Here is a 24171-nt window from a genome sequence, read left to right on the forward strand (position 1 = left end):
AGTATGAATTTTTCCATGACACCAACTACAAAGCACAAAAATAAGTTGACAGCATGCTTCAAAAGTACAAAATCATAAAGTGCAATATGTCACTAAAGATTTTATTTTCTATATTCACACATGAATTTTTTCCCTGCTAACTTTGGTGCAGTCAATGAAGAACAGAATTCACCAGAATATTGCAAATATGGAAAAGCAGTATCAGGGTAAGTGGAATCAAAAAATACTGGCCGACTTTTGTTGAACATGGAAATGAGAAGAATCAGATGTGTGTCCTAACAAATTTTTTTTAGGAAGCAATGCTTAAAAAAAAACATATCTAGTGGTGTTTCACCTTAAGACAGTAGTACTGTTGCACAGGAACCATAATCAGCATCTTTCATTGTTTTCAGGAGACTAGAAGTGCATGTGCTTTTTGAACATGTACAAATGGGTGTTTATTTAGAATCCTTAAACACACACTACTAATATGGCAAAAATAATATGAAATATTACATATGTATCACATGCTAAGTTTATGGCATTGTTGGGTTACTTTAAAGTGCATCCTAGTTTAACCTCTGAGGTTACATATCAAAATGTGAGTATTGGCTATAGTCAGTTTGTTTTCTAGGAGCTTGCAACCTTATGCTTTTCAAACAAACGTAAATCATGGTCAATCAAATATTAAGTAATATATTACATAATATATTATGTAAGTAATTTATCCCATAAAGATTAAATTAAGGTCAAAATCAATCATTTAGAATTTTGATTATATGGTTAAAATTAGGGTTAGAGTTATCTGTCAGTAACATCTGTCTAACCTCATACTGTATCCAGCTAAAATGCCAACATCTTATATAGTGTACCAAGTCATCAAAGGCCATATTCACACACATACCCACACTCCATCTCACTGAGCCAGTTTAAAGATGCCAGTTAATCAAACTTGAACATCTTTGAGATGTAGGAGGGAAACATTATCTAGGAGAAAAATACACAGACAAAGGAAGAAAATTGTGAACTCCACACCATAAATTGTCTGATAAATATGAATGTATAAATTGCTTAAAGATGGTACCAACTGCAAAAAACACTATATGAGGGAACCATTGTGTGTTGTGCTTACCTTAAAAATAGTACTTCTAAAGGGTTTCCAAAAGAATACATGCAAACAACAACTCTTTGTTATTTATATATAGTGTAATTAAGACTATATCTGTTACAAATAATAGGAGAATTTCAGCAGAACACTAGAAGCTACAGGTAGTCCCAAGTTGAAAATTATTTCATTTAGGATTTTCTTTCTATTAGGCAAATGTGAACCACTGAGAATTAAAGATTATTAGTCCGGTAATGCCCTAGGCAACCTTTGTTTAACAGACAGTATTTAAACCTACCCATTGTCTATTTGTCATCTTGGATTTCCTTTCAAGTCACTGAAAGACATGCTGATGAGAATTATTCTACTGGCACTTTCTATACGAGGAGATGAACCTATCTGCAGACTATGGGCAAAACCGGATACTCCGCTTCTTTCAAAAACCGGTGACTTTATACTTGGAGGAATTTTTACATTTCATAGTAACATTGAATACTCTAAAGCCACCTTTACATCTATGCCGCAAGCACTGAGCTGCAAAGAGTAAGTATAGTCATAAGCAGATTTGCATATAATGTAAATGCATTGTTCTGTGTTATTCTGTATTATTATCTTGTAATGAGTTTTTTTTTTTTTTAAGTTTAAATTACAGAGAATATCAGTTTGCTGAAGCCATGATCTTTGCAGTTGAAGAAATAAACGACAGAACAGATATTTTGCCAAATGTAATTTTGGGTTATAAGATATATGATGCTTGTGGTTCTGTTTCTTTGGCAATCAAAGTTGCAATGGCACTAATGAGTGGAGCAGGAGAAGCAGAATCATCAACTCTGCCGTGTTCTCAACAGTCTAGCATTCATGCAATCATAGGACAGTCTGGCTCTTCTCCAACTATTGGGATTGCAACAGTTGTTGGTCAGTTTAACATACCAGTGGTAAGGAATGCAGTGTTATATCATTTATTTTTTAAATTATTGTTGATATTAGAAATTCTTTTCAACTGGTGATCTTTATTATTTTTAGGTGTTTTTTAAAAAGTGACAACTTGACACTACCTTACTATTCCAAGAGCTCAAGTTTCATTTGTAGCTCAGTTATAGCTTGTGTGAAGTCTGTATTTTCACTGTGTCTTTGTGGGTTTTCTGCAGATCCTCATGTATGCTCCTACATCTCAAAGATGAATGTTAGTTAATCGAAAAGTTAGGAATGGCTGTGAGGGGTAAAAGAACTTCCAGGTGGTGCTGTTGAACCATGTGATTAAGGAAAAATGAAAGATACTGTCAATTATTTGGTTTAGAAATATCAATCATTAGTTTTAAAATTTTAAAAGCTCTTGCTTATATTTTTATTTTTAAATAGCTTAAAAGCCACAATTTATTTGTCAGCATAAACTCTGTTGGTTTTTTACACGCAAACAGCCTGTTTTTCTTTTTTACTTGCTAAACTTTAAATTTCAGTGAGATAATGAAACGTCAAGGACTCTGTGTACCCTAGGAGAGATGAGCAGGCCATTGTTTTGAAAATATACAGATAGTCAGAAACTTATATCAATGTTTTTTAATTAAATTAAAGTCAAATGAATGTGTTGCATTAGCTAACTATAGGTTATTTAAGAGTCAATTAGTAAAGGCCTGTTACAGTATTTTATTTCTTCTAAACAGTTAGAGAACTGCCTGTGCTTATCAACTCAAGGCCACTTGCTTTTACTTACAGCGGCCGGGGCCCTGCCTGCTTGGACATTACCTTGAGGTAATGACAAATCAAGGATAGTGTGTACCATAAGAAAACTAAATGCCATTGTCTTAGATATGCAGCTACCTAAAACTTTTGACTTGAAAGATGCCAGTGCATCAAGAAACTTTTTTTTTTTTTTTTTTTAATTTATTTATTAATTTTATTACAATCAATACATAGCAATCAAGTTTTACAAAAAAAAAGAATTATGCTAAGAACAGATCGATCCCCACCCTTGAGAGAGAGAGCAAGCCAAACGGTGTAAAATTTAAGGCTTTTAAAAATACCTAAATCAACAAATTCTCTGTGCTTTATAAAATCATTTCAAAATATTACTGATTAGATCCTGCCATGCTTTGAAAAAAGTCTGCACAGATCCTCTAACTGAGTATTTGATTTTTCCAATTTTAAATAATATAACACATCAGTTTCCCACTGACTTAAAGAGGAGAGTTTGGGTTCTTCCAGTTTATCAGAATAAGTCTGCGTGCCAACAGTGTAGTGAATGCAATCACAGTTTGTTTGTCTTTCTCCACTTTAAGACCCTCTGGAAGAACCCCAAACACAGCTGTTAATGGGTTAGGAGGGATTGTGAGTCCAAGACTGTCTGAGAGGTAATTAAAAATTTTTGTCCAGAATAATGTTAATTTGGAGCAGGCCCAGAACATGTGACCTAGTGAGGCTGGGGCTTGGCTGCAACGTTCGCAGGTTGGATCATGCCCTGGAAACATTTTGGAGAGTTTTAGTCGAGACAGATGTGCTCGGTATATAATTTTGAGTTGTATAATTGTATGCTTTGCGCATATGGAGCTTGAGTGAATTCTCTGCATTGCTACTTTCCACTCCTTTTCTGATATATTAATTGAGAGGTCATTTTCCCAGTGTCCTCTTGGATCTTTGAAAGGAAGGGATTGTAAAAGGATTTTATATATTGTAGAGATGGAGTCTAACTCCTTGAAATTGAGCAATAATTTTTCCAGCGTGGATGAGGGTGCAAGATGAGGAAAATCTGGAAGGTTCTGTTTAACAAAGTTCCTGATTTGAAGATAGTGAAAGAAATTTGTAGCTGGAATGTTAAATTTGGAACGTAATTGTTCATAGGATGCAAAGACGTTGTCTATATAAAGATCTCTAAGCAAGTTAATTCCAAATTTTTCCAGATATTAAAACTGCATATGTTTGTGAGGGTTGAAAGAGGTGGTTCTTTTGCAGGTGCCACAGAAAGAAGCTTCTCCGTCTTAAAATGCTTTCTACATTGGTTCCAGATTCTAAGTGAGTGGAGCACAATTGGGTTATTAGTGTATTGCCGATAACGTGTGTTTATTGGAGCACAAAGCAAGGAATACAAAGAAGTACTGCAGGATTTTACTTCTATTGCGGTCCATGCCTGTGTATGTTCTTCTATTTGTGTCCAGGTTCTTATCGACTGTATATTTGCGCCCAGTAATAAAACTGGAAGTTAGGTAGAGCCATGCCTTCTGCCTTTTGTCTTTGTAGGGTCGCTCTTTTGATGCGTGGATGTTTAGAATTCCAAATAAATGAGGTTATTGTTGAATCTAATTGCTTAAAGAACGATTTATTAATGTATATTGGTATGTTTTGAAATAAAAAGGAGCTTAGGAAGAATATTCATCTTAACAGTGTTAATTCTTCCAGCTAGTGTGAGATGAAGGGTTGACCATCTATGCAAGTCTTGTTTAATTTTTTCCATACAGACGAAATTTTTTGATAAAGAGCTTTATGTTTACTTGTGATGTTTACCCGAGGTATTTAAACTGTTCTGCAATGATAAAAGGAAGGGTGTCTAATCTAATATTATATGCTTGCGAATTCACGGAAAGAGTACACTTTTATTCAGATTAATTCTGAGACCAGAGAGCTTTTGAAATTCTGTGAGTGCTGCTAAGACTGCAGGCACAGAATTTTCTGGGTCCGATATATACAGTACCATGTCATCTGCATATAATGAGATTTTCTGTTCCAGTCCTTCTCTGCTAATCCCCTTTATCTGATCAGTATTTCGACAATGTATTGCCAGTGGTTCAATGGCAATTGCAAACAGCAGTGGTGACAAAGGGCATCCTTGTCTTGTGCCACGTTCTAGTTTAAAGTAGTCTGAGCAAATGTTATTGATGCAAACTGAAGCTTCTGGGTTAGTATACAGTAATTTAATCCATGCACAAATGTTCGGGCCAAACCCAAACTCTCCAAAATAGTAAAAGGTATTTCCATTCAATCATGTCGAATGCTTTTTCTGCATCCAATGATAATAATATTTCTGGGGTGTTTGATTTAGTTGGTGAGTATATTACATTAAACAGGCGTCAAGATTTGAAGATAAGTGTCGGCCCCTAATAAATCCAGTTTGGTCTTGTGATATTATTGAGGGAGCACTTTCTCCATCCTTCTAGCTATGATTTTAGAGAGTATTTTAACGTCGTTATTCAGAAGTGAAATTGGTCTGTATGATGCACATTGTAATAAGTCCTTATTTTGTTTTGGAAAGACAGTGATTAGTGCTTGGCGAAAGGTTTGTGGAAGAGATTGGTTATCTCTGGCTTCTGTAAATGTTGCTAATAGGAGGGAGCTAGCTGAGCGGAGAATTTCTTGTAAAACTCTGCAGGGTAGCCATCAGGGCCTGCTGCTTTTCCACCTTGGAGTGACTTTATAGCATCCAGTAATTCTGATAATGACAGAGGTTTATCGAGCTCCTCCACACTAATAGCGTCAATTTGTGGTATCTGTAATTTATCCAGAAATGCATTAGATTGTATATTGTCTTCTTTAAACTCAGTAGTATATAGGGATTTATAGTAGTCTCTAAAAGTGCACATTATATTTTTGTGTTCGATGATTTTATCTCCATTCGTGTTAGTAATTACGAGATTGCGTTGCACTTCTTGCTTGTGAATTTGTTGCGCTAAAAGCTTATTAGCTTTCTCTCCATGTTCATAATAATGATGTCTGGATTTGTAAATTAGTTGTTCGGTTTCTTTAGTTGTCAAGAGGTTTAATTCTGAATGTAGAGCCTGCCTCCTCTTATGTAGAGTCTCGCTTGGTAGTCTGGCATGTTCTTCATCTATTTTAGTAATTTCGCTTTTATCTCTGCTACTTTCTTCGCTCGGATTTATTTCTGTGGGAAAGATATGAGATAATCTGTCCTCTTAAGAAGGCCTTAAGAGTTTCCCAGAGTGTTCCTGCAGAGATCTCAGGGGATGTATTTGTCTCTAGAAAGAATTCAATTTGTTTGGATATAAATTCAGTACAATTCTCGTCAGCTAATAGAAGCGGATTGAGACGCCATCTGCGGGTGAGTGTATGGGGCTTAGTAATTTCAGCTCCAAGATCATCGGAGCATGGTCTGAAATAACAATAGCATCGTATTTACAAGATTTAATCTTAGGCAAGAAGTTATTATCTATAAAGAAGTAATCAATCCTTGAGTAGCAATGATGTACTGGTGAGTAGAAAGAATATGTTCTTGAATTTGGGTTTAAAACCTCCAGGGATCTGATAAGTTGTGATCAGTTATAAACTTTGTAATTATCTTTGCGGTGTTAGTTGCGTTCCCCTGTGGAGGAAGTCTTATCTAAAAGTGGATTTAGAACACAATTAAAGTCCCCAGCCATTATAAGTTTATGAGTGTTCAGATTGGGAATGGATGCAAATAAATTTTGTATAAATTCCTTATCATCAACATTAGGTGCATAAACATTTATCAAAATCATTTTACAGTTAGATAAGTCTCCCATGACCATCACATATCTCCCTTCAGGATCCAATACTACATCTGATGCTACAAATGGTACTGTTCTATGTATGAGAATTCCCACCCCTCTAGTTTTCTTTGTAAAACTAGAATGGAACATTTGGCCAGTCCAGTCTTTTGCAGCCGGAACTGATCCTTACTTAGTAAGTGGGTTTCCTGTAAAAATACTATTTTAGCATTTAGACCTGTTAGGTGAGAAAGTACTTTCTTTCTCTTTAATTCGTGATTCAGGCCTTTAACATTCCAGCTTACGGTTAACTGTCCCATCATGGAGACACTGATTCTGAGTTTTTGGTGTCATATTATAGTCTTAACTGGAAGTGAAATAGTTTAGGTCTTAATTTCCTATTCCCCCAAGAGTTGTTGCCATGCAGCTTATTATTACGTTGATAGTTATAATTATAAAGATTGAGATGATAGATTAGATATAGATCAAGCCTGCTCTCTTTCTCTTCCCCTTAACCCCCACCCTCCCTTTTTGCCTCCCCAGGTGAGGCTAAAACCCACTTCATGCAGTCCCAGTCCTCTGACATACCCAGAGACAGAGCACGTCCAAAGCACATCAAGCCCCCATGCAGTGGCGCTTTAAGGTTAAAAGATAGAGATATCTGTTACCAATATAGTCTTTAAAAGAGGAAAAAAAAAAAAAAAAGAATTTTGCACTTAATATATATATATATATATACATATACACACACACATATATATATATATACATACATACATACATATAATCTTCATCAATTTTAGTGCATTAAGATGATATCCCCAGATAATAAACCCAGGTGATGGTGTTAAAGATGTGTCCAAAACAAGCATAACAAGTCTTAATGCAGTAATAGCAATAACAGCAAACCAAGGGTATGATATTGAACAGTCTCATTTAGGGTACACATGAAATAATTAGAAAAGAAAAAAAAAAAAAAAGAGGAGGAAAACGTAATTAAGCACAATAAAACACAAACATTTAGCCCTAGTAATACTAAGTAATGATAAGTAATAAGTAAGTAATAATAATATAAGAATATGAGAATATATGCTGATAAAAACCCGTATTTTAAAACAAATAGATCAGACAGTAGATTATTAATCCTAGCTTTATCATTTACCGCCATGACTCACAATTATGTATCAGAATAGTCCGGGATCAGCTTTCTTAACTCATTTTCTGCCTCCTCCTTGCTAGCGAAAACATAGAAATGCCCTGCCATTCCACTTTCAGTTTTGCGGATACAGGAGGCCGATTTGACATTGGCTTGCCGTAGCGCTGTTTAATATTATAGAAGCGCGCTTGATAGCTGTTGCTGGAGAGAAGTCAGGGAAGACGCTAATTTGGCAATCTTATATATAATATCTTCCTTTTTTTCCTGAGGAGTTCCATCACCTCTAACTTAAATGATAATCGTTCAAAACGGACTATAAAAGATCTTGGTCGGGGTCTGACGGTGTTTGATCGCGCAGACGCGTAAGCCGCTGCTATCTCAGATTCTGCTTTAAAGTCGCCCCGATTATTTTAGAAAAAAGTTCAGTTGCGAATTTCACCAGGTTTAAACTTTCTCGATTCTCCGGCAAGCCTTCAATTCTGACATTATACCTTCTATTCCCATCTTCTAAAGCAGCCAGTCTGTCTCCAAGTTTTTCTCCGAGTTTTTTACATTCCGAACTGACATTTACTGCTCTTTCCTCGGCACTGGCAGCTAGATGTTCGGCTATTTCGATCCGATTCGTGAATGTCTCACTAAGATGCTCCAATCGATCAGCAAGCGTGCTCAGTTTAGCCGAGTTTTTCTCAATGCGCTCTTCAATTTTACCCAGCACCTGTCGAAGTTCAAGCTGTACCTCTTGACGAAGCCTTTCATTTGCCTGTTGGATTTCCTGTCGCAGACATTCATTGGCCTGTTTCATCTCCTGTTTCAGTCTCTCATGTGCCTTTGCCGTTGCTTTCTCATTAGCCTTCTCGCTTTTCTTTATATCTTGCCTGAGGTCAGCGAGCAACACTTTCAGTTCAGATAGCTCAAATGTGCCTTCTTGTACCGTAGATGAAGCAGCAGACTCTGCTGAAGCCGGTGTCCCCGCTGCTCCAGTCCCGCGTGATTGCGTAACTGCATCAAGAAAACTTTTGTTTGAGTGGTCCAGTATGTCATTTGTGGGTCCTCCTGATTCTGAATTATTGGGGGGAATTAATCGATACACAAGTCTCAGACATGTATACAGGTTAAGGAGTAATGTTGGCAAGTTTCAGTCAGATGTTGGACACTAGATGATGGACAGTAGTGGGCTTAGACATTAGGTAAGGCTGGGAAGAACTACAAGGAGGGGATTATTTTGCATAAACGATAAGAAATATAATTTAAATTAATGCACTTTCTAGTTTAAGCACTTGCTCCATGGTCAAGTCTCTTTATTACACTGCTGTGTAATAAAGATGTTTTTCTGCTTTCCCATCTGGACTCAGAGGCTACCTTCTTTTAAGAGAGAGCTTTTCTCCACAACAATACCTATTTGGGTAAAGTTCTACTGTTGATTTTTATTTAGTATGATCTTTCAACACTATTTTAATATGGTAGTTAGACATCCAGGAGTTTTTCTAATAAAATTCATAATACCATTTTTAATATTAAATTATGCCAGTAATAGACTTAACAGATATATTTGAGAAAAGCATATTTAAAACTGTCATTAGATCAAACATAAAACATTATTACTAATGAGTTTTTCTGTAACAAATAACCCATGAATACAACAGATTTCTTCCTTTTTCATTTATTTTACTTTACACAGATCAGTCATTTTGCTACTTGTGCTTGTCTCAGCAACAGAAGAAAATTTCCCACTTTTTTTAGGACAATACCAAGTGATTATTATCAAAGCAGAGCACTGGCACAACTTGTCAAGCACTTTGGATGGACCTGGGTGGGAACAATACGAAGTGACAATGACTATGGCAATTCTGGCATGGCTACTTTTATCCAAGCAGCCCAGCTGGAAGGTATCTGCATTGAATATTCAGAGGCAATATACCGGACCAATCCAAGAGAAAAATTTCTGAAAACAGTTGAAATAATTAAAATGGCATCTTCAAAAATTGTTGTTGCTTTTACATCTGCTATAGATATGGAATTTTTACTAAAGGAACTGGTACTTCAGAATGTTATCGGTTTACAGTGGGTAGGCAGTGAATCTTGGGTTTCTGCCATAAACCTAGCAAATAAAGAAACATATGGCATTCTTAAAGGGTCGATTGGTTTTTCAATTGCTAATGCAGAAATACCAGGGCTAAAAGAATTTTTAATGAAAGTTAAGCCAACATCTACTCTAGGTAATGATGGTTTAGTAGAATTTTGGGAGAATATTTTTGACTGTACTTTTAATAATTCAAATTCTAAGATGTGCACAGGAAAAGAGAATCTGCATGAAATAAGCAATTTGTACACTGATATCACTGAATTAAGAATAACATATAATGTTTACAAAGCAGTATATGCAGTAGCATATGCACTCCATGATGTCTTTACATGCCTCAATAACCAGGGAGCTTGTTTGGATATCCAAAGAGATACACAGCCACAGCAGGTACTGTCACTGATCTCTACTGTATATACTGTAATTACAGTATATAAAAATATTATACTTGCTTATGTATTTCAACAACCAAAATTTAACATTTTTCCTTTTAGGTACTAAAATACTTAAAAGAGGTTAATTTCACCATGAAAAATGGAGATGGTATCAATTTTGACATTAATGGAGATCCACCTGCAAGATATGAACTAGTGAATTGGCAGCTTAGCGTACATGGAATCATAGATTTTGTGACTGTTGGATTATATGATGCATCATTACCAAATGGAAAGCAGTTTATAATGAATAACAGCATTGTGTGGGCTAGTGATGATAAGGTGAGCAGTTTTACGTATTTTTAATTTAACAGCTGTGATATGTGAGTCATTGTCTTGCACCCCAAAACACGAGGCTGAGTCTCAGTACTTTAGCAAAACAGCTTTATTTTACAGGAACAGCGAAGTTATTTATTGTAGCGGGATCTACCACTCTCTGATACACAGACACATCAAACAAGCAGGGTGTGGACCAGGTTACTGGCCAAGTTATATTGTCCCCTGCATCACCCGTTGACGACAGGTGCTTATAGCATGATGGTGATTGGCTTGTAGTCATTTCCATGGCAATATGCAGCTGTGCTGCGAACATGCGGTTGACTCGGCAACGGACACGCAGCAATCTCATTTCGCCGTGTGTTGTCCCGTGAGGTCCCAAAAGATTTCAGAAACCTCACACAAAATTTAAACGGATAGTACAAGAGAAATTTATAGGCCTTATTAATATTTTCTTTATTATTACCATACATCACGTTTTTTGTAAGAACCTTGGGTGGAGGGAAGAATTAAAACTGGACTAGGTACCATTTTTTGCAGGCCACACTTACACACCAATCAATATAATCTAATGTATAAACCCAGGAAAACTCACACAAACACACTTAAAAATCCACACACACAATTTTTGGTCTGGGACTTAAATCAAGGATTCTGAAGCTTTGAGGCTGCAATGGTAACTAATGAACTACCTGCATATTGCCAATATACAATATTGCAATTTTTATTCACCTATGAATGCATATATTTTAACTTTATTTCAATTTCACTTGTTTTCAAAGATTCCAAAATCTGTATGCAGTGAAAGCTGCCCTACTGGCACACGGAAGGCTATACAGAAAGGCAAACCAGCATGCTGCTTTGATTGCATACCTTGTGCAGAGGGAGAAATTAGCAACATTACAGGTAAAGATGAACTACAGAATATAAAATACAAAGCCTATGCGATACAAAATGTGTGTTTTTGGCAAAATTAAGTATTTTTAGCACCTTAGCAATGTATTTAAGTTATATGATAATTAAAATGTAATGTATTTAATTTTGATGCTTTCATATTTTTGTGTCAGATATTTTCTTTAGTATATATTACTTTTTGAACTTAGAAATGATCACTGAGTATTTAAAGTAAAGGCTTGGTCCTACATTAACAATGTATAAGTCTATTATATTAATTAATTACAATGTAATAACTATAATAATACTATTATTACTGCATATCATGTACAGCTTTTTTTTACGTTATCTCTGAGCAATATACATTATACTATAATCACATATGTTATTTTGCTTTTTGTGTTTACCATCATATTTTACGATGCCTGGGATTAGAGGCCCAGATTTAACATTTAAAATATAAAAATTTTATAGAAATATATTTTAATAAATACCTTTCTCTAATAATAAAACAGAAAATAATCAATAAAATATAGGTCACTACCACTGATATAATAATCAGTTACTTCAAACCATGGATTCCTTTATAACTGTGAAGCAGTTTAAAGAGCAATTTTTATATGCCAAATAATTGGTTTTTTTTTCATTCTTCAAACAGAAGTGACAATACAACTATTATATAACTACAATGAGCTATAATTTATATAATTCTAATAAGAAGTGAAACAATAGAATACAGGTATATTAGCAGTATATTCTTTGTGGTTTAAATTATGTTATATTTACAGATTCAATTCACTGCTTGAAGTGTCCTTTGGATTACAAGACCAATGAACAAAAGGACCAGTGCATTATGAAGGACACAGAATTTTTATCTTATGAAGAAATCATGGGGAAAATTTTAATAATATTTTCTTTGCTGGGTGTTTTCTTAACATTAGCAATAATTGCTATATTTTTCAAGTTCAGAGATACTCCTATTGTAAAGGCTAATAATTCTGAACTAAGTTTTCTTCTTCTTTTTTCATTGACGCTGTGTTTTCTGTGCTCACTTACATTTATTGGGGAGCCCACTGAGTGGTCCTGCATGTTACGACACACAGCCTTTGGGATCACATTTGTCCTGTGCATTTCATGTGTTCTGGGAAAAACAATAGTTGTACTGATGGCATTCAGAGCGACAAGGCCAGGAAGTAATATAATGAAATACTTTGGACCAACACAACAGCGTATCAGTGTTCTAATTTTCACTCTTATTCAGGCAATAATCTGTATTATATGGTTAGCAGAATCTCCTCCTTTTCCAAAGAAAAATATGAAATCTAATAAGGAAAGAATTATTTTAGAGTGTGACATTGGGTCAATAATTGCATTTTATGTTGTGCTTGGATATATTGGCCTGTTATCAGTCCTGTGCTTTGTTTTGGCTTTTCTTGCCCGGAAATTACCAGACAAGTTTAATGAGGCAAAATTCATCACATTCAGTATGCTTGTATTTTGTGCTGTTTGGATCACGTTTATTCCCTCTTATATCAGCTCTCCTGAAAGTATACAGTAGCAGTAGAGGTATTTACTATTCTGGCATCAAGTTTTGGTTTACTTCTCTGTATTTTTGCTCCAAAATGTTATCTCATACTGTTAAAGCCACGTAAAAATTCAAAAAAATATTTAATGGGTAAAGTGAACTTTAAATAAATTTGACAAATATTTTTAAAAATCTGTTGTTATACTTATAAAAGAAGGACAATGGCAATTTTGTTTACAAATAAAACTTCAATTATCAATTTCTTCCTACATTCTTCTTACACATTAAGATTTGACAAATATTTTTTGAGAATATTCAGAAATGTTTCAAATTACTTAAACTTTAAATAGCAAGTTAAACTCTAAAGCATAATCAACTGTTAGTAATGACTAAATGGTATATAATAATTTTAAAAACAAGTTAAAAATTATTTTTTCTTTGGTGACAAAAAATGGTGTTAAGTGACCAGTCATAAGTGCCTTATATGTATGTTTTGCATATCTATATAAAAAAAAATAACTGTTTATATTGTTTAGAATAGGGATGTCAAAGTCACAGTGGTAGAGCTGCTGCTTTGCAGTAACGAGACTGTGGGTTCACTTCCTGGGTCCTCCCTGTGTGGAGAGCGCTTTGAGTAGTGAGAAAAGCGCTATATAAAGGTAAAGAATTATTTCCTCCTTTTTTCTTAATTTTACTTCACTTGCTTTCCAAGATTCCAAAACCTGAATTGTTTTGTTTTTCCTTAACCAGCAGCCAAGCAATAATGGGAGGCAAGGAGAGCTAGCAAATGACCAAGCAAGGTGCTGAAGCACAGTTCCTTGAAGCCATCATTTTTACTCCAAGCAGTTGCTTAATTAAAAGCCAGCTCTTGCTGCTAATGTATTCCGTTATATAATTCTTTGGTCTTGTTTGTGGTGTCATTGATTTTTAAAACTGTTTATTCTATTTTTTTTCCTTTGAGACCTTCCAAAATGTTTTGTAGGTACATTTTTCTCAGACTTGCATTGTTTTCTTTTCAAGTATTTTATTGATACAGATATTGTATAATGGACACACAGCTGCAAATGGAATGACAATAGCTGGCCATCTATTAGCATGCTTTGCATGGCTGCTAATTAAATGAAAAGGAACAAGTTTGACATCTAAATCTTAAAAGGCTCGTCAAACACAATTAAGGCAATATAAGCCTGTTCCATTAATAGCAATGACTGGTTAGTAATTAAGAAAGTGTCTTCAGCCATCCAGGATCTTAATTTAGAGCAACTTACAAAAAAATGAAATTTAGATGCTAATTCAATGTTAAACATTTACTTTTATTTGTACTTTTTCAATAGTGATATTGTGCAGGTCAGATAAGACTTAACCATCATCCATCTATTAATTTCCTAATACTGTTAGTAGTTATAGGCATGCACCTTCTGTCGAAATGACTCCGGAAAGTCCCGGCTCCTCATGTGACCTATCTGGACCTATCCCCTGGCGGTGGATAGGTGAAGGGCACCCAGTCCCCACCCAGACTCTGCCTTGAACCCCCCGGCCCCTGATTGGTTCTCCTTTCTGTCAAGGAGACTTTGATGGATGTCTGATCCCTCCTTGAACCCGCCCTCCTCCACCTGTTTGGTTCTCCTTTTTGTCAAGGGGAATTTGATGGATGTGTGCCCCCTCATTGAACCCTCCCCTTGCACCTGATTGGTTCAGGAAACTGTCAAGGGCCATTTGATGGATGTCTGCCCCCTGCTTGAACCTGCTCCCACCCCACACCCACCTGCATGCCCAGGAAACTGTCAAGGGCAGTTTGATGGATGTCTACCCACTCCTTGAACTCACCACCGCCCCCCACCCCCTCCAGAAAGACAAGCTGGGCAGGTTACAGCCTTTACCTCGACAAGCACAGACATGCTCAGGGCATGTCCTGACAAGATCAGACATGCCCAAGGTTGTCCCTCGACCAGTCCGACCCCGCTCCCCGTCCGTACCTGCCGGCCTGAAGGGCCTGCCTTGGCCCCCAGGTCAGGCAGCACCTGACAGTCGGACTCCCCACACTTCCCAGTCCTCTCTCCGGAGGACTTGTGCTCCCTGCTGAAAGCCCTTCTGAAAGGGCAGTATAAAAAGCGATGCCTCTTCTTCGGTTCTATCTATGATTTTAATATGAACACGAAATTAAAATATCTATCTCATCTTGGCTTTATGACTTGCAGCTCCAGGCTTTTTTCCCCATCTCACAGACAGAATCTGCAGTAAAAACAGCCTTAGCGGTAATTCAAGCTTCCCATCTCACAGAAAGAAATCAAGCAGCCCAGCTTTTAGCTAACCCCCGCGAGCAGGCCCTGCTCTCTCTACACACAGAAAGTAAAGTCAGGTATGGGAGGACTGACTCTGTGAGTTCGCTTGCAAACAACTGAGCCCACCCGCTTCGAGCACCCATCCCCATAGCTTCTCACTTCAGCTGTGCAATTCACAAGCTGACAAGTGATGTAACTTCCAATCTGCCCCACGCCGCTGAGGAATTCTTTGTGGTCCTTTGAAGCACTCGGAGGTTATTTTTCATCTCTGATCATCCAATTATTTTAGACCGATTTCTCAACTATCAACTTGCTTTCTGCAAGTTCCCTTCCTCCAGCCCCAGCCTGTTCGTGAGTACCCAGAACGTCTGTCCATGGAATGTACTTCACTTTTTAAGGTGATGCATGAGATAACTAGTTTGATATAAGCCTTGTAAAAATCACACAGACGTATACCGCAGTTCCCTTTTAAATCATGTTTGAGACGTATAAAAAGTCAAGCCTGGGCTGATTGGTGGCTGATACCAAAAATGTTCACATATATACAGAGCTTAACTTTAGGGTTTATTTTCCGGGGGCTGTCTAAAATCAGACAAAAGAGCAAAACCCTAACTTCCTTAATTACATTGTCCTCCAGGCTGAGTAATGAACCACGTCCTGTACGTGTCGAGATGCCAGCCCATGCCTGTCATCCCTTACACTATACAGTATAACATGTTTGGTTACTCATTTTGTAAGTATAATATAATGAAGTTATTTTTAAAAGTAACACCATACCGCTCAAGAGAGACAGATTCCATGTGTGTTTTTGGATTTGCTGTGGTCAGTGATTTTTTTTTTATTTTTTGCTTAGCTCATTTCTATCACCTAATGTGCTGGCTTAACTAGAGGCCTTTAAAACACCCTTTGGCAAGCCACAACTGTTTCCAAGGCACATAGCCCCCAGCGTCTATATGAACTTCTTAGAAAAATGATTTCTTTTATCTTTGTATAGGATTAAATGAAATATAACTATTCTTCATGCAGACTATTCATGATTATTATAGGCACTAAACGAGTATGTTTTTAAAAAACGGATGGCTGAATCCTTAATATTTCCAAGTTGATTCTGAAGTGCGCGTATAATATAAGATGCAGCATTTTTTTCTATCTACGTGTACACGATTAATGTATAAATTCATAGAACTGAAGCAAACAATTGTAGTTTTCATACCAAAACGGGTAATCAATCAAGTAGTTTTTGTCTCAGCGTCTGAAAATTCAAACAGGGGTCTCTCTTCTGAGAATATTCAGGAGTGGCTTTAAAGCACAGGCCGGTGGTGCATTAACTCTGACATAAAAGTATTCTGAACTACTTGCAGAAGGGAACCACTTGTGAAATGCCTACTCTTTCGAAACGGCCTCTTTCTGTAACGGAGCCGCCTGTTTTTAAGAGGCTGAGATAACGTAACATTTTTGCTTTATAAACTCTCATTTGGACAAGACTCCAGGAGCTTACTGTAACGGTGTTTTCATTCATTTTGCTAAATGTAATTATTTTAATACAGAATAGTAACCCAAAATCTGGGTGATTTTAGACGTGATGAGTAATATAATGAAGTTATTTGTAAAAGTAACCCCACACAGATTCCACGTGTGTTTTAGGATTTGCTGCGGTCACTGATTTTTATTTTTTTGCTTAGCTCATTTCTATCACCTAGGAGCCTTTTGACAAAGGAAAACTCTGTAAAGGCACTTGTGCATTTAAACGGAGATTTATAAGAAAGCACAGGAGGCTATAGTGAGGTGTGCTGGTTTAACTAGAGATAGGGGATGTAAGAAGTGCTTTTCTGCACATATGAAGTTCATCGAACTAAAATCATGTGTGTAAAATCAGCAGCTTTAGCTCATGCCAGTGATCCACCCCAACCATAGCATAGAACTTAATTTCTGTACTCATTTTAAAATGTTAATAGCCAGTATAAAGCCCCTAAAGGAACTGGATACATCTGATATCTTCTTTCATGCCAGCCGAAGTCATTCAGATTCTGCTTACAAAAATGTACGATTATTTTTTCTCAAATGGCCAAATCTTTGGCCTGCTAATCATGAAAAAATAAATACATAAATAAATCAGATTTTATTCTCATGACACTTTATTTGCATATTTTATTATACCTACTTAACTTTTATCGACATTTATCTACAGTAATCCCTCGCTATATCAGCGCTTTGACTTTCAAGGTTTCGCTTCTATCTGGATTTTATATGAAAGCATAACTAAATATATAACGCAGATTTTTCGCTGCTTCAAGGGTTCTCGGACAATGTGTCTTTTTACTTCCTGTACATGCTTCCTCAGTTGGTTTGCCCAGTTGATTTCATACAAGGGACGCTATTGGCAGATGACTGAGAAGCTAACCAATCAGAGCACGCAGTTAAGTTCTCCTGACTGAGAAGCTAACCAATCAGAGCAGCAGTTAAGTTCCTGCTTGCTGAATGCAGTGTTAACCAGGAAGTCTTGTCTCGCCATTCAGCATCAACGTGTTTCGCTGTGTAAAGAGTTGTGCTCTTTTGTGTTTATCTTTGTGCATAGTCAAGCCCTTCATTATGGCTCCAAAACGATCTGCTACTGCTTCAGGGCCGCCGTGCCGCTAAACGGAAGATGTTAACGATTGCCGAAAAGGTAAACGTTTTGGATTTGTTGAAGGCTATGATTCCTTTTATTTAAAAAGTAGGAAAGGTATATAAGATCTACGGCCGCAGTGTCCTTTTAACCAGGGTGCAAAACAAGTTGTAAGTGGATGTAATAAGGCAGTTGTCTGGATGGAATCTGCTTTAGGGATTTGGATTGAAGACTGCCAGAAGAAGAACAACGGCAGTGCTACACAATCGCCTGAAGTGGCTCCTTTAAGAGCTGTAACGCTCTCCTTTGTTGTGCAGTAAAATAAAACTCATTGTTATCGGACAAGTCATCGTGTCATTGTTGGTGAGTAACCATAATTAATTTTCTACTTACAGTACTTAGTACATGTACGTACGTTTAGTGTCACTGTACACACATTTACTGTATACTATTTTTGTTGCATTGTACGTATTTATTGCTGGTGGCATGTCTATCGTAATGGCTGTAACGTGATATCGGAGACACTCAATATCTTTAAAATAATATTTAGGTTTTACTATATATAAACAGTGTGTTTATATACATAATTTCAATGAATCTTACCTAATATCTAAGAGAATACAAAGAGATTATGCTGTATAACTCATGGGGAATATTTATAAACAGTGTGGGAGAGTTTATAAGGGCTTAAAATATATAAAATAACCATAGAAACATATGGTTTCTACTTCTCGATTTTCACCTATCGCTGGGGTATGCTCCAGACGCGGATTATTGTATCTCTATATTTATTTTTCTGTATCAGAAGGTAGTTTAAGTTAATTTGTTTTGGGTTCAATAGATGTATTTTTCATATTTTCGATTCTTGTTTTCTTTTTTTCACATCTTTGAGCCCTCTTTTTGTTACTTCGCGCCCCCTAGGGGGATCGCCCACAGTTTGAGAACCACTGTTGTAGGGTTTTATTTGTAAAACACTTTGCGGCATTTCAAGCTAAATTAGATTCCCTTGTTTATTCAGCCGTCCATCAGTGTCCCATTTTGTTATAAATTGTATTTAGTCTCTCTTTATTTACTAAACATTTTATATGATGATTAGAAAACAGTTATCTTGTTCAGGCTTTAATTTAAACCATAATTTTCATCAACAGGTTATAACCAGTTTGGTACTCAGTATACTCACTATAGCCTCCTGTGCTTTCTTACAAATCTCCGTTTACCACTAGAATTACCAGAGCCTACGAAAAAACTCGTAGGTCCGTCCCACCTTAAATCGCTTCTTAAAACCGTTTCTCAACTCTCCGCCAGTATCTTTGTTAATCTAAATGTGCTGATAAAGAAAAGCTGCAAGTAGCCGGCTATTCCATCCCCCCAACGACTTAGAACATGCACAAACTTCTCCCAGCTCATGCCTTGATTGATTATCTGGGAGTAAAGTGAAGTTTTAGAGTGGAAATAATAGATCATTATTTGGAATACTGTACACGCATTGCATGTGTGTTCCATTTCTACAGTAATCAGTGTAAACACATTTTTAAAACAGAAACATTTTTCATATTGTAGTAGTAAATGACAAAATGTAAGCATAAACTATATAATGTATGAAGCATGAAGTCCAAATATCAAACACTTTCACAAAAGGTACAAATATAACAAAACAAGTATGCTTTTATTCAAACATATAACTGCAGAAAAAAGCCTTCTTAGCATGCCACATTGACACTTATGTAGTACAGCTGTCACAGTAGCGTAATGGTATCAACCGCTGACTAGTATTCAAAAGGTCATGAGTTCGATCCCGCACAATTCAGTTTTGAGAAGTAAACTGCTCTTATTCTTACTATTTTAGAATAAAAACATACTGAGAATGCTGTTTTCACATAAAGATGCGCTACAGCTCTCCAGCGCACATTGTGACTGCATTCGCATAATGTTTAAGTAACTGAAGTGCCTGCTGCACTTTTCGTGGCATTACACGTCTATTTTTTTGAGCATGCCCGTGTCGCTCAAACACAGGAACATATGTTGGTGTACAAGTATAACAAAACAAGTGCACTTTTATTCTAGAATATAAGTGAAGGAAAAATAAAGCAAGTTACAGTAGGCGGTTGATACGACAGCTTGTGTGGTGCAATGCTAAGAACTGCTGATTTCCGATCCGTGCTATATAAAATCATCACATTCAAATATTAACAATTCCCACACACCCTTCCTACATTCACGACATGTGTACTTGTTGCAGTGTACACAGCTCTTTGTGCTATGGTTCCTATTACTCTGAATGAGCACCTGACATTGTACTTTCTTCCCTATATAAATAACATTCGAGTATAGCGCGTCTCCAAATAAATCACATTTGAGCTATAGCACGTCTTTATGTGAAAACAGTAATATCAGATGGGGGGGATCGTGAACGCGACTGAGAGAATGGAACTGAATTAAAAAAAAAAGCTAACCTTTACAATTATCATGCATTTACACTGGCTCTTACAGACTGACTGAAATCAAATGTATGTTTTTATTCTAAAATAGTTCAGTACATGCAATATTATTTGAAAACGAACAGCGTCAGATCGGGTTTGAATACACGCTGACGCTGTTACAGAAGAAGTCAGCTTATTCAGTGCAGCAGTTTCAACGCACAGTACATGCAATATTATTTGAAATCGAACAGTGTCAGATCGGGCGTATATTCAAACCCGATCTGACGCTGTTCGTTTTCAAATAATATTGCATTAGGGCGGTGATGTTTTTACATATATTGTCTCTTTCATTCATCTTGCGGTTTGTAATCAGTGACCGCGTGTTTTTTCCCCGATCTTGCCAGTTCGCACTTGTTGCTGTATGGTGGTGTTTCTTTTGTACTCCAGGACATGCAGAGGACAGAATAGTACAGAGCAGTAAGTTCAGCGCAACAGTATATGCAATCAGACAGAGAGACAGGCAGAGAAGACACTAGATATATAAATAAACAGGGAAGGCACTGTATAATAGATATATAAAAACAGCTAAGGGGATAGATATATAGATAGGTAGGAAGGAAAGGCACTATATGATAGGCAGACAGGGAAGCTCCTATATAATAATAAAGTTACTGTTATTACTATATAGATAGACAGAGAGTTCAGGCAGGCAGAACGGCGAAGGTTAAAAATAAATACACTTTTTCTCCAACAGGGAATCGAACTCAGATCTCTTGAAGTACAACAAGTCTGCTGCGCTATAAGACGTTAGATCTTACAGGTATGCCACGGATGCTGTTGTAAAAAGTCTTGGACCTTTTATGAAAGTGTTTATTTTCTCTTTGGCTGTCAGGCTTCACAATTTTATAGTTTTATGTCTACATTTTGTAACATTTATTACTAAAATATGAAAAGTTTCTGTTTTAACATTGTGTTTACACAGATTACTGTAGAAACGGAACACACATGAAATGCGTATGTTCCAAATAACAATCTATTATTTCCACTCTAAAACTCCACTTCACTCCCAGATAATCGAGGCATGAGCTCGGAGAAGTTCGTGCACGTTCTGAGTCGGTGGGGGGATGGAATAGTTGGCTGCTTGCAGTTTGTTTTTATCGGCACATTTACAGGACAAAGGAGACTGGCGGAGAGGTGAGAACGGTTCTAAGAAGCGATTTAAGGTGGGACGGATCTACGAGTTTTTTCATAGGCTCTGGTAATTCTAGTGTTAAATGCACAAGTGTATTTGCAGAGTTTTCCTTTGTCAAAAGGCTCCTAGGTGATAGAAATGAGCTAAGCAAAAAATAAAAATCAGTGACCGCAGCAAATCCTAAAACACATGTGGAATCTGTGTGGGGTTACTTTTAAAAATAATTTCATTATATTACTCATACGTCTAAAATCACCCAGATTTTGGGTTACTATTCTGTATTAAAATAATTACATTTAGCAAAATGAATGAAAACACCGTTACAGTAAGCTTCTGGAGTCTTGTCCAAATGAGAGTTTATAAAGCAAAAAATGTTACGTTATCTCAGCCTCTTAAAACAGGCGTCTGCACAGAAAGAGGCCGTTTCGAAGAGTAGGTATTTCACAAGCCGGTTCCCTTCTGCAAGTAGTTCAGAATACTTTTATGTCAGAGTTAATGCACCACCGGCCTGTGCTTTGAAGCCACTCCTGAATATTCTCAGAGAAAAGAGCCCTGTTTCACTTTTTCAGACGCTGAGACAAAACTACTTGATTGATTACTTGATTTTGGTATAAAACTACAATTGTTTCCTTCAGTCCTTTGAATTTATACATTAATTGTCGTATTAATAGATAGAAAAAATGAAGAATAGTTATATTTCATTTAATCCTACACAAAGATAAAAGAAATCATTTTCTAAGAAGTTCATATAGACGCTTAGGCTATGTGCCTTGGAAACAGTTGTGGCTTGCCAAAGGGTGTTTTAAAGGCCTCTAGTTAAGCAGGCACATTAGGTGATAAAAATGAGCTAAGCAAAAAATTTAAAAAATCACTGACCACAGCAAATCCAAAAACACACATGGAATCTGTCTCTCTTCAGCGGTATGGTGTTACTTTTTAAAATAACTTCATTATATTATACTTACAAAATGAGTAACCAAACATGTTATACTGTATATAGCGTAAGGGATGACAGGCTTGGGTTGGCTCTCTCACATCCAGGACGTGGTTCATTACTCAGCCTGGAGGGCAATGTAATTAAGGAAGTTAGGTTTTGCTCTTTTGTCTGATTTTAGACAGCCCCCGGAAAATAAACCCTAAAGTTAAGCTCTATATATGTGAACATTTTTGGTATCAGCCACCAATCAGCCCAGGCTTGACTTTTATACGTCTCAAACATGATTTAAATGGGAACTGCGGCATACGTCTGTGTGATTTTTACAAGGCTTATATCAAACTAGTTATCTCATGCATCACCTTGAAAAGTGAAGTACATTCCATCGACAGACGTTCTGGGCACTCACGAACAGGCTGGGGCTGGAGGAAGGGAACTTGCAGACAGCAAGTTGATAGTTGAGAAATCGGTCTAAAATAATTGGAGTGGAGATGGCTTTTGAAAAGGGTGATCCTAACTTCCCTTAAAAGAGATGAAAAATAACCTCCGGTGCTTCAAAGGACCACAAAGAATCCCTCAGCAGCGGGGCAGGTTGGAAGTTACATCACTTGTCAGCTTGTGAATTGCACAGCTGAAGTCTGAAGCTATGGGGATGGGTGCTCGAAATGGGTGGGCTCAGTTGTTTTGGCGAACTCACAGAGTCCACCCATACTTGACTTTACATTCTGTGTGTAGAGAGAGCAGCAGGGCCTGCTCTGCAGGGGTTGGCTAAAAGCTGGGCTGCTTGATTTCTTTCTGTGAGATGGGAAGCTTGAATCACCACTAAGGCTGTTTTTACTGCAGATTCTGTCTGTGAGATGGGAAAAAAGCCTGGAGCTGCAAGTCATAAAGCCAAGATGAGATATTTTAATTTCGTGTTCATATTAAAATCATAGATAGAACAGAAGAAGAGGCCTCGCTTATCATACTGCCTTTTCAGAAGGGCTTTCAGCAGGGAGCACACGTCCTCCGTAGAGAGGACTGGGAAGTGTGGGGATGCCGACTGTCAGGTGCTGCCTGACCTGGGGCCGAGGCAGTCCCTTCCAGGCCGACAAGGCACGGATGGGAACGTGCTGGGACTGGTCCAGGGGACGACCTTGGGCATGTCTGATCTTGTCAGGACATGCCCTGGGCATGTCTGTGCTTGTCGAGGTAAAGGCTGTAACATGCCCGAGCTTATTTTTCGGGAGAGGGGGGCTAGGAAGTGGGTGGGGTCTGGTGGGGAGTTCAAGCAGGAGGCAGACATCCATCAAACGGCACTTGACAGTTTGTTTAACCAATCAGGTGCAGGGGCGGGTTTCAAGGAGGGAGCAGACATAGCAGGTCTCGGCGTGTCTGATTTCTTTTCTCTCAATGTGCCTATTGCTGCGCAAGCTGACAAAAGAATCTGTCTGTGAGATGGGAAAAAGCCTGAGCTGCAAGTCATAAAGCCAAGATGAGATAGATATTTTAATTTCGTGTTCATATTAAAATCATAGATAGAACTCAAGAAGAGGCTTCGCTTTTTATACTGCCCTTTCAGAAGGGTTTTCAGCAGGGATCACCGCCGTCCTCCGGAGAGAGGACAGGGAAGTGTGGGGAGTCCGACCGTCAGGTGCTGCCTGACCCGGGGGCCAAGGCAGGCCCTTCAGGCCGAAGGTACGGACGGAACGCGGCCAGAGTGTCGAGGACAACTTTGGGCATGTCTGATCTTGTCAGGACATGCCCTGAGCATGTCTGTGCTTGTCGAGGTAACCTGCCCAGCTTGTCTTTCGGGAGGGCTGGGGGCGGTGGTGAGTTCAAGGAAGGGGTAGACATCCA

The 24171-nt window shown here is 37.5% G+C and overlaps 1 protein-coding gene across 1 annotated transcript in view; it reads left to right on the forward strand.

Annotated features, from left to right (window-relative positions):
- Nucleotides 1-1505: 1505 nt before the first annotated feature.
- The window catches only part of LOC120520905 (extracellular calcium-sensing receptor-like), a gene marked incomplete at its 3' end in the record, with an annotated part of 30359 nt that continues 7693 nt past the window's right edge, over nt 1506-24171 (forward strand). The window contains 8 exon segments of the mRNA XM_039742889.1: nt 1506-1627; nt 1725-2019; nt 9369-10160; nt 10265-10486; nt 11263-11386; nt 12163-12915; nt 12918-13054; nt 13650-13699. Coding sequence (XP_039598823.1) covers nt 1602-1627; nt 1725-2019; nt 9369-10160; nt 10265-10486; nt 11263-11386; nt 12163-12915; nt 12918-13054; nt 13650-13699 — 2399 coding nt within the window.

This window comes from Polypterus senegalus, unplaced genomic scaffold, assembly GCF_016835505.1.
Source record: "Polypterus senegalus isolate Bchr_013 unplaced genomic scaffold, ASM1683550v1 scaffold_4696, whole genome shotgun sequence".
NCBI lineage: Eukaryota > Metazoa > Chordata > Cladistia > Polypteriformes > Polypteridae > Polypterus > Polypterus senegalus.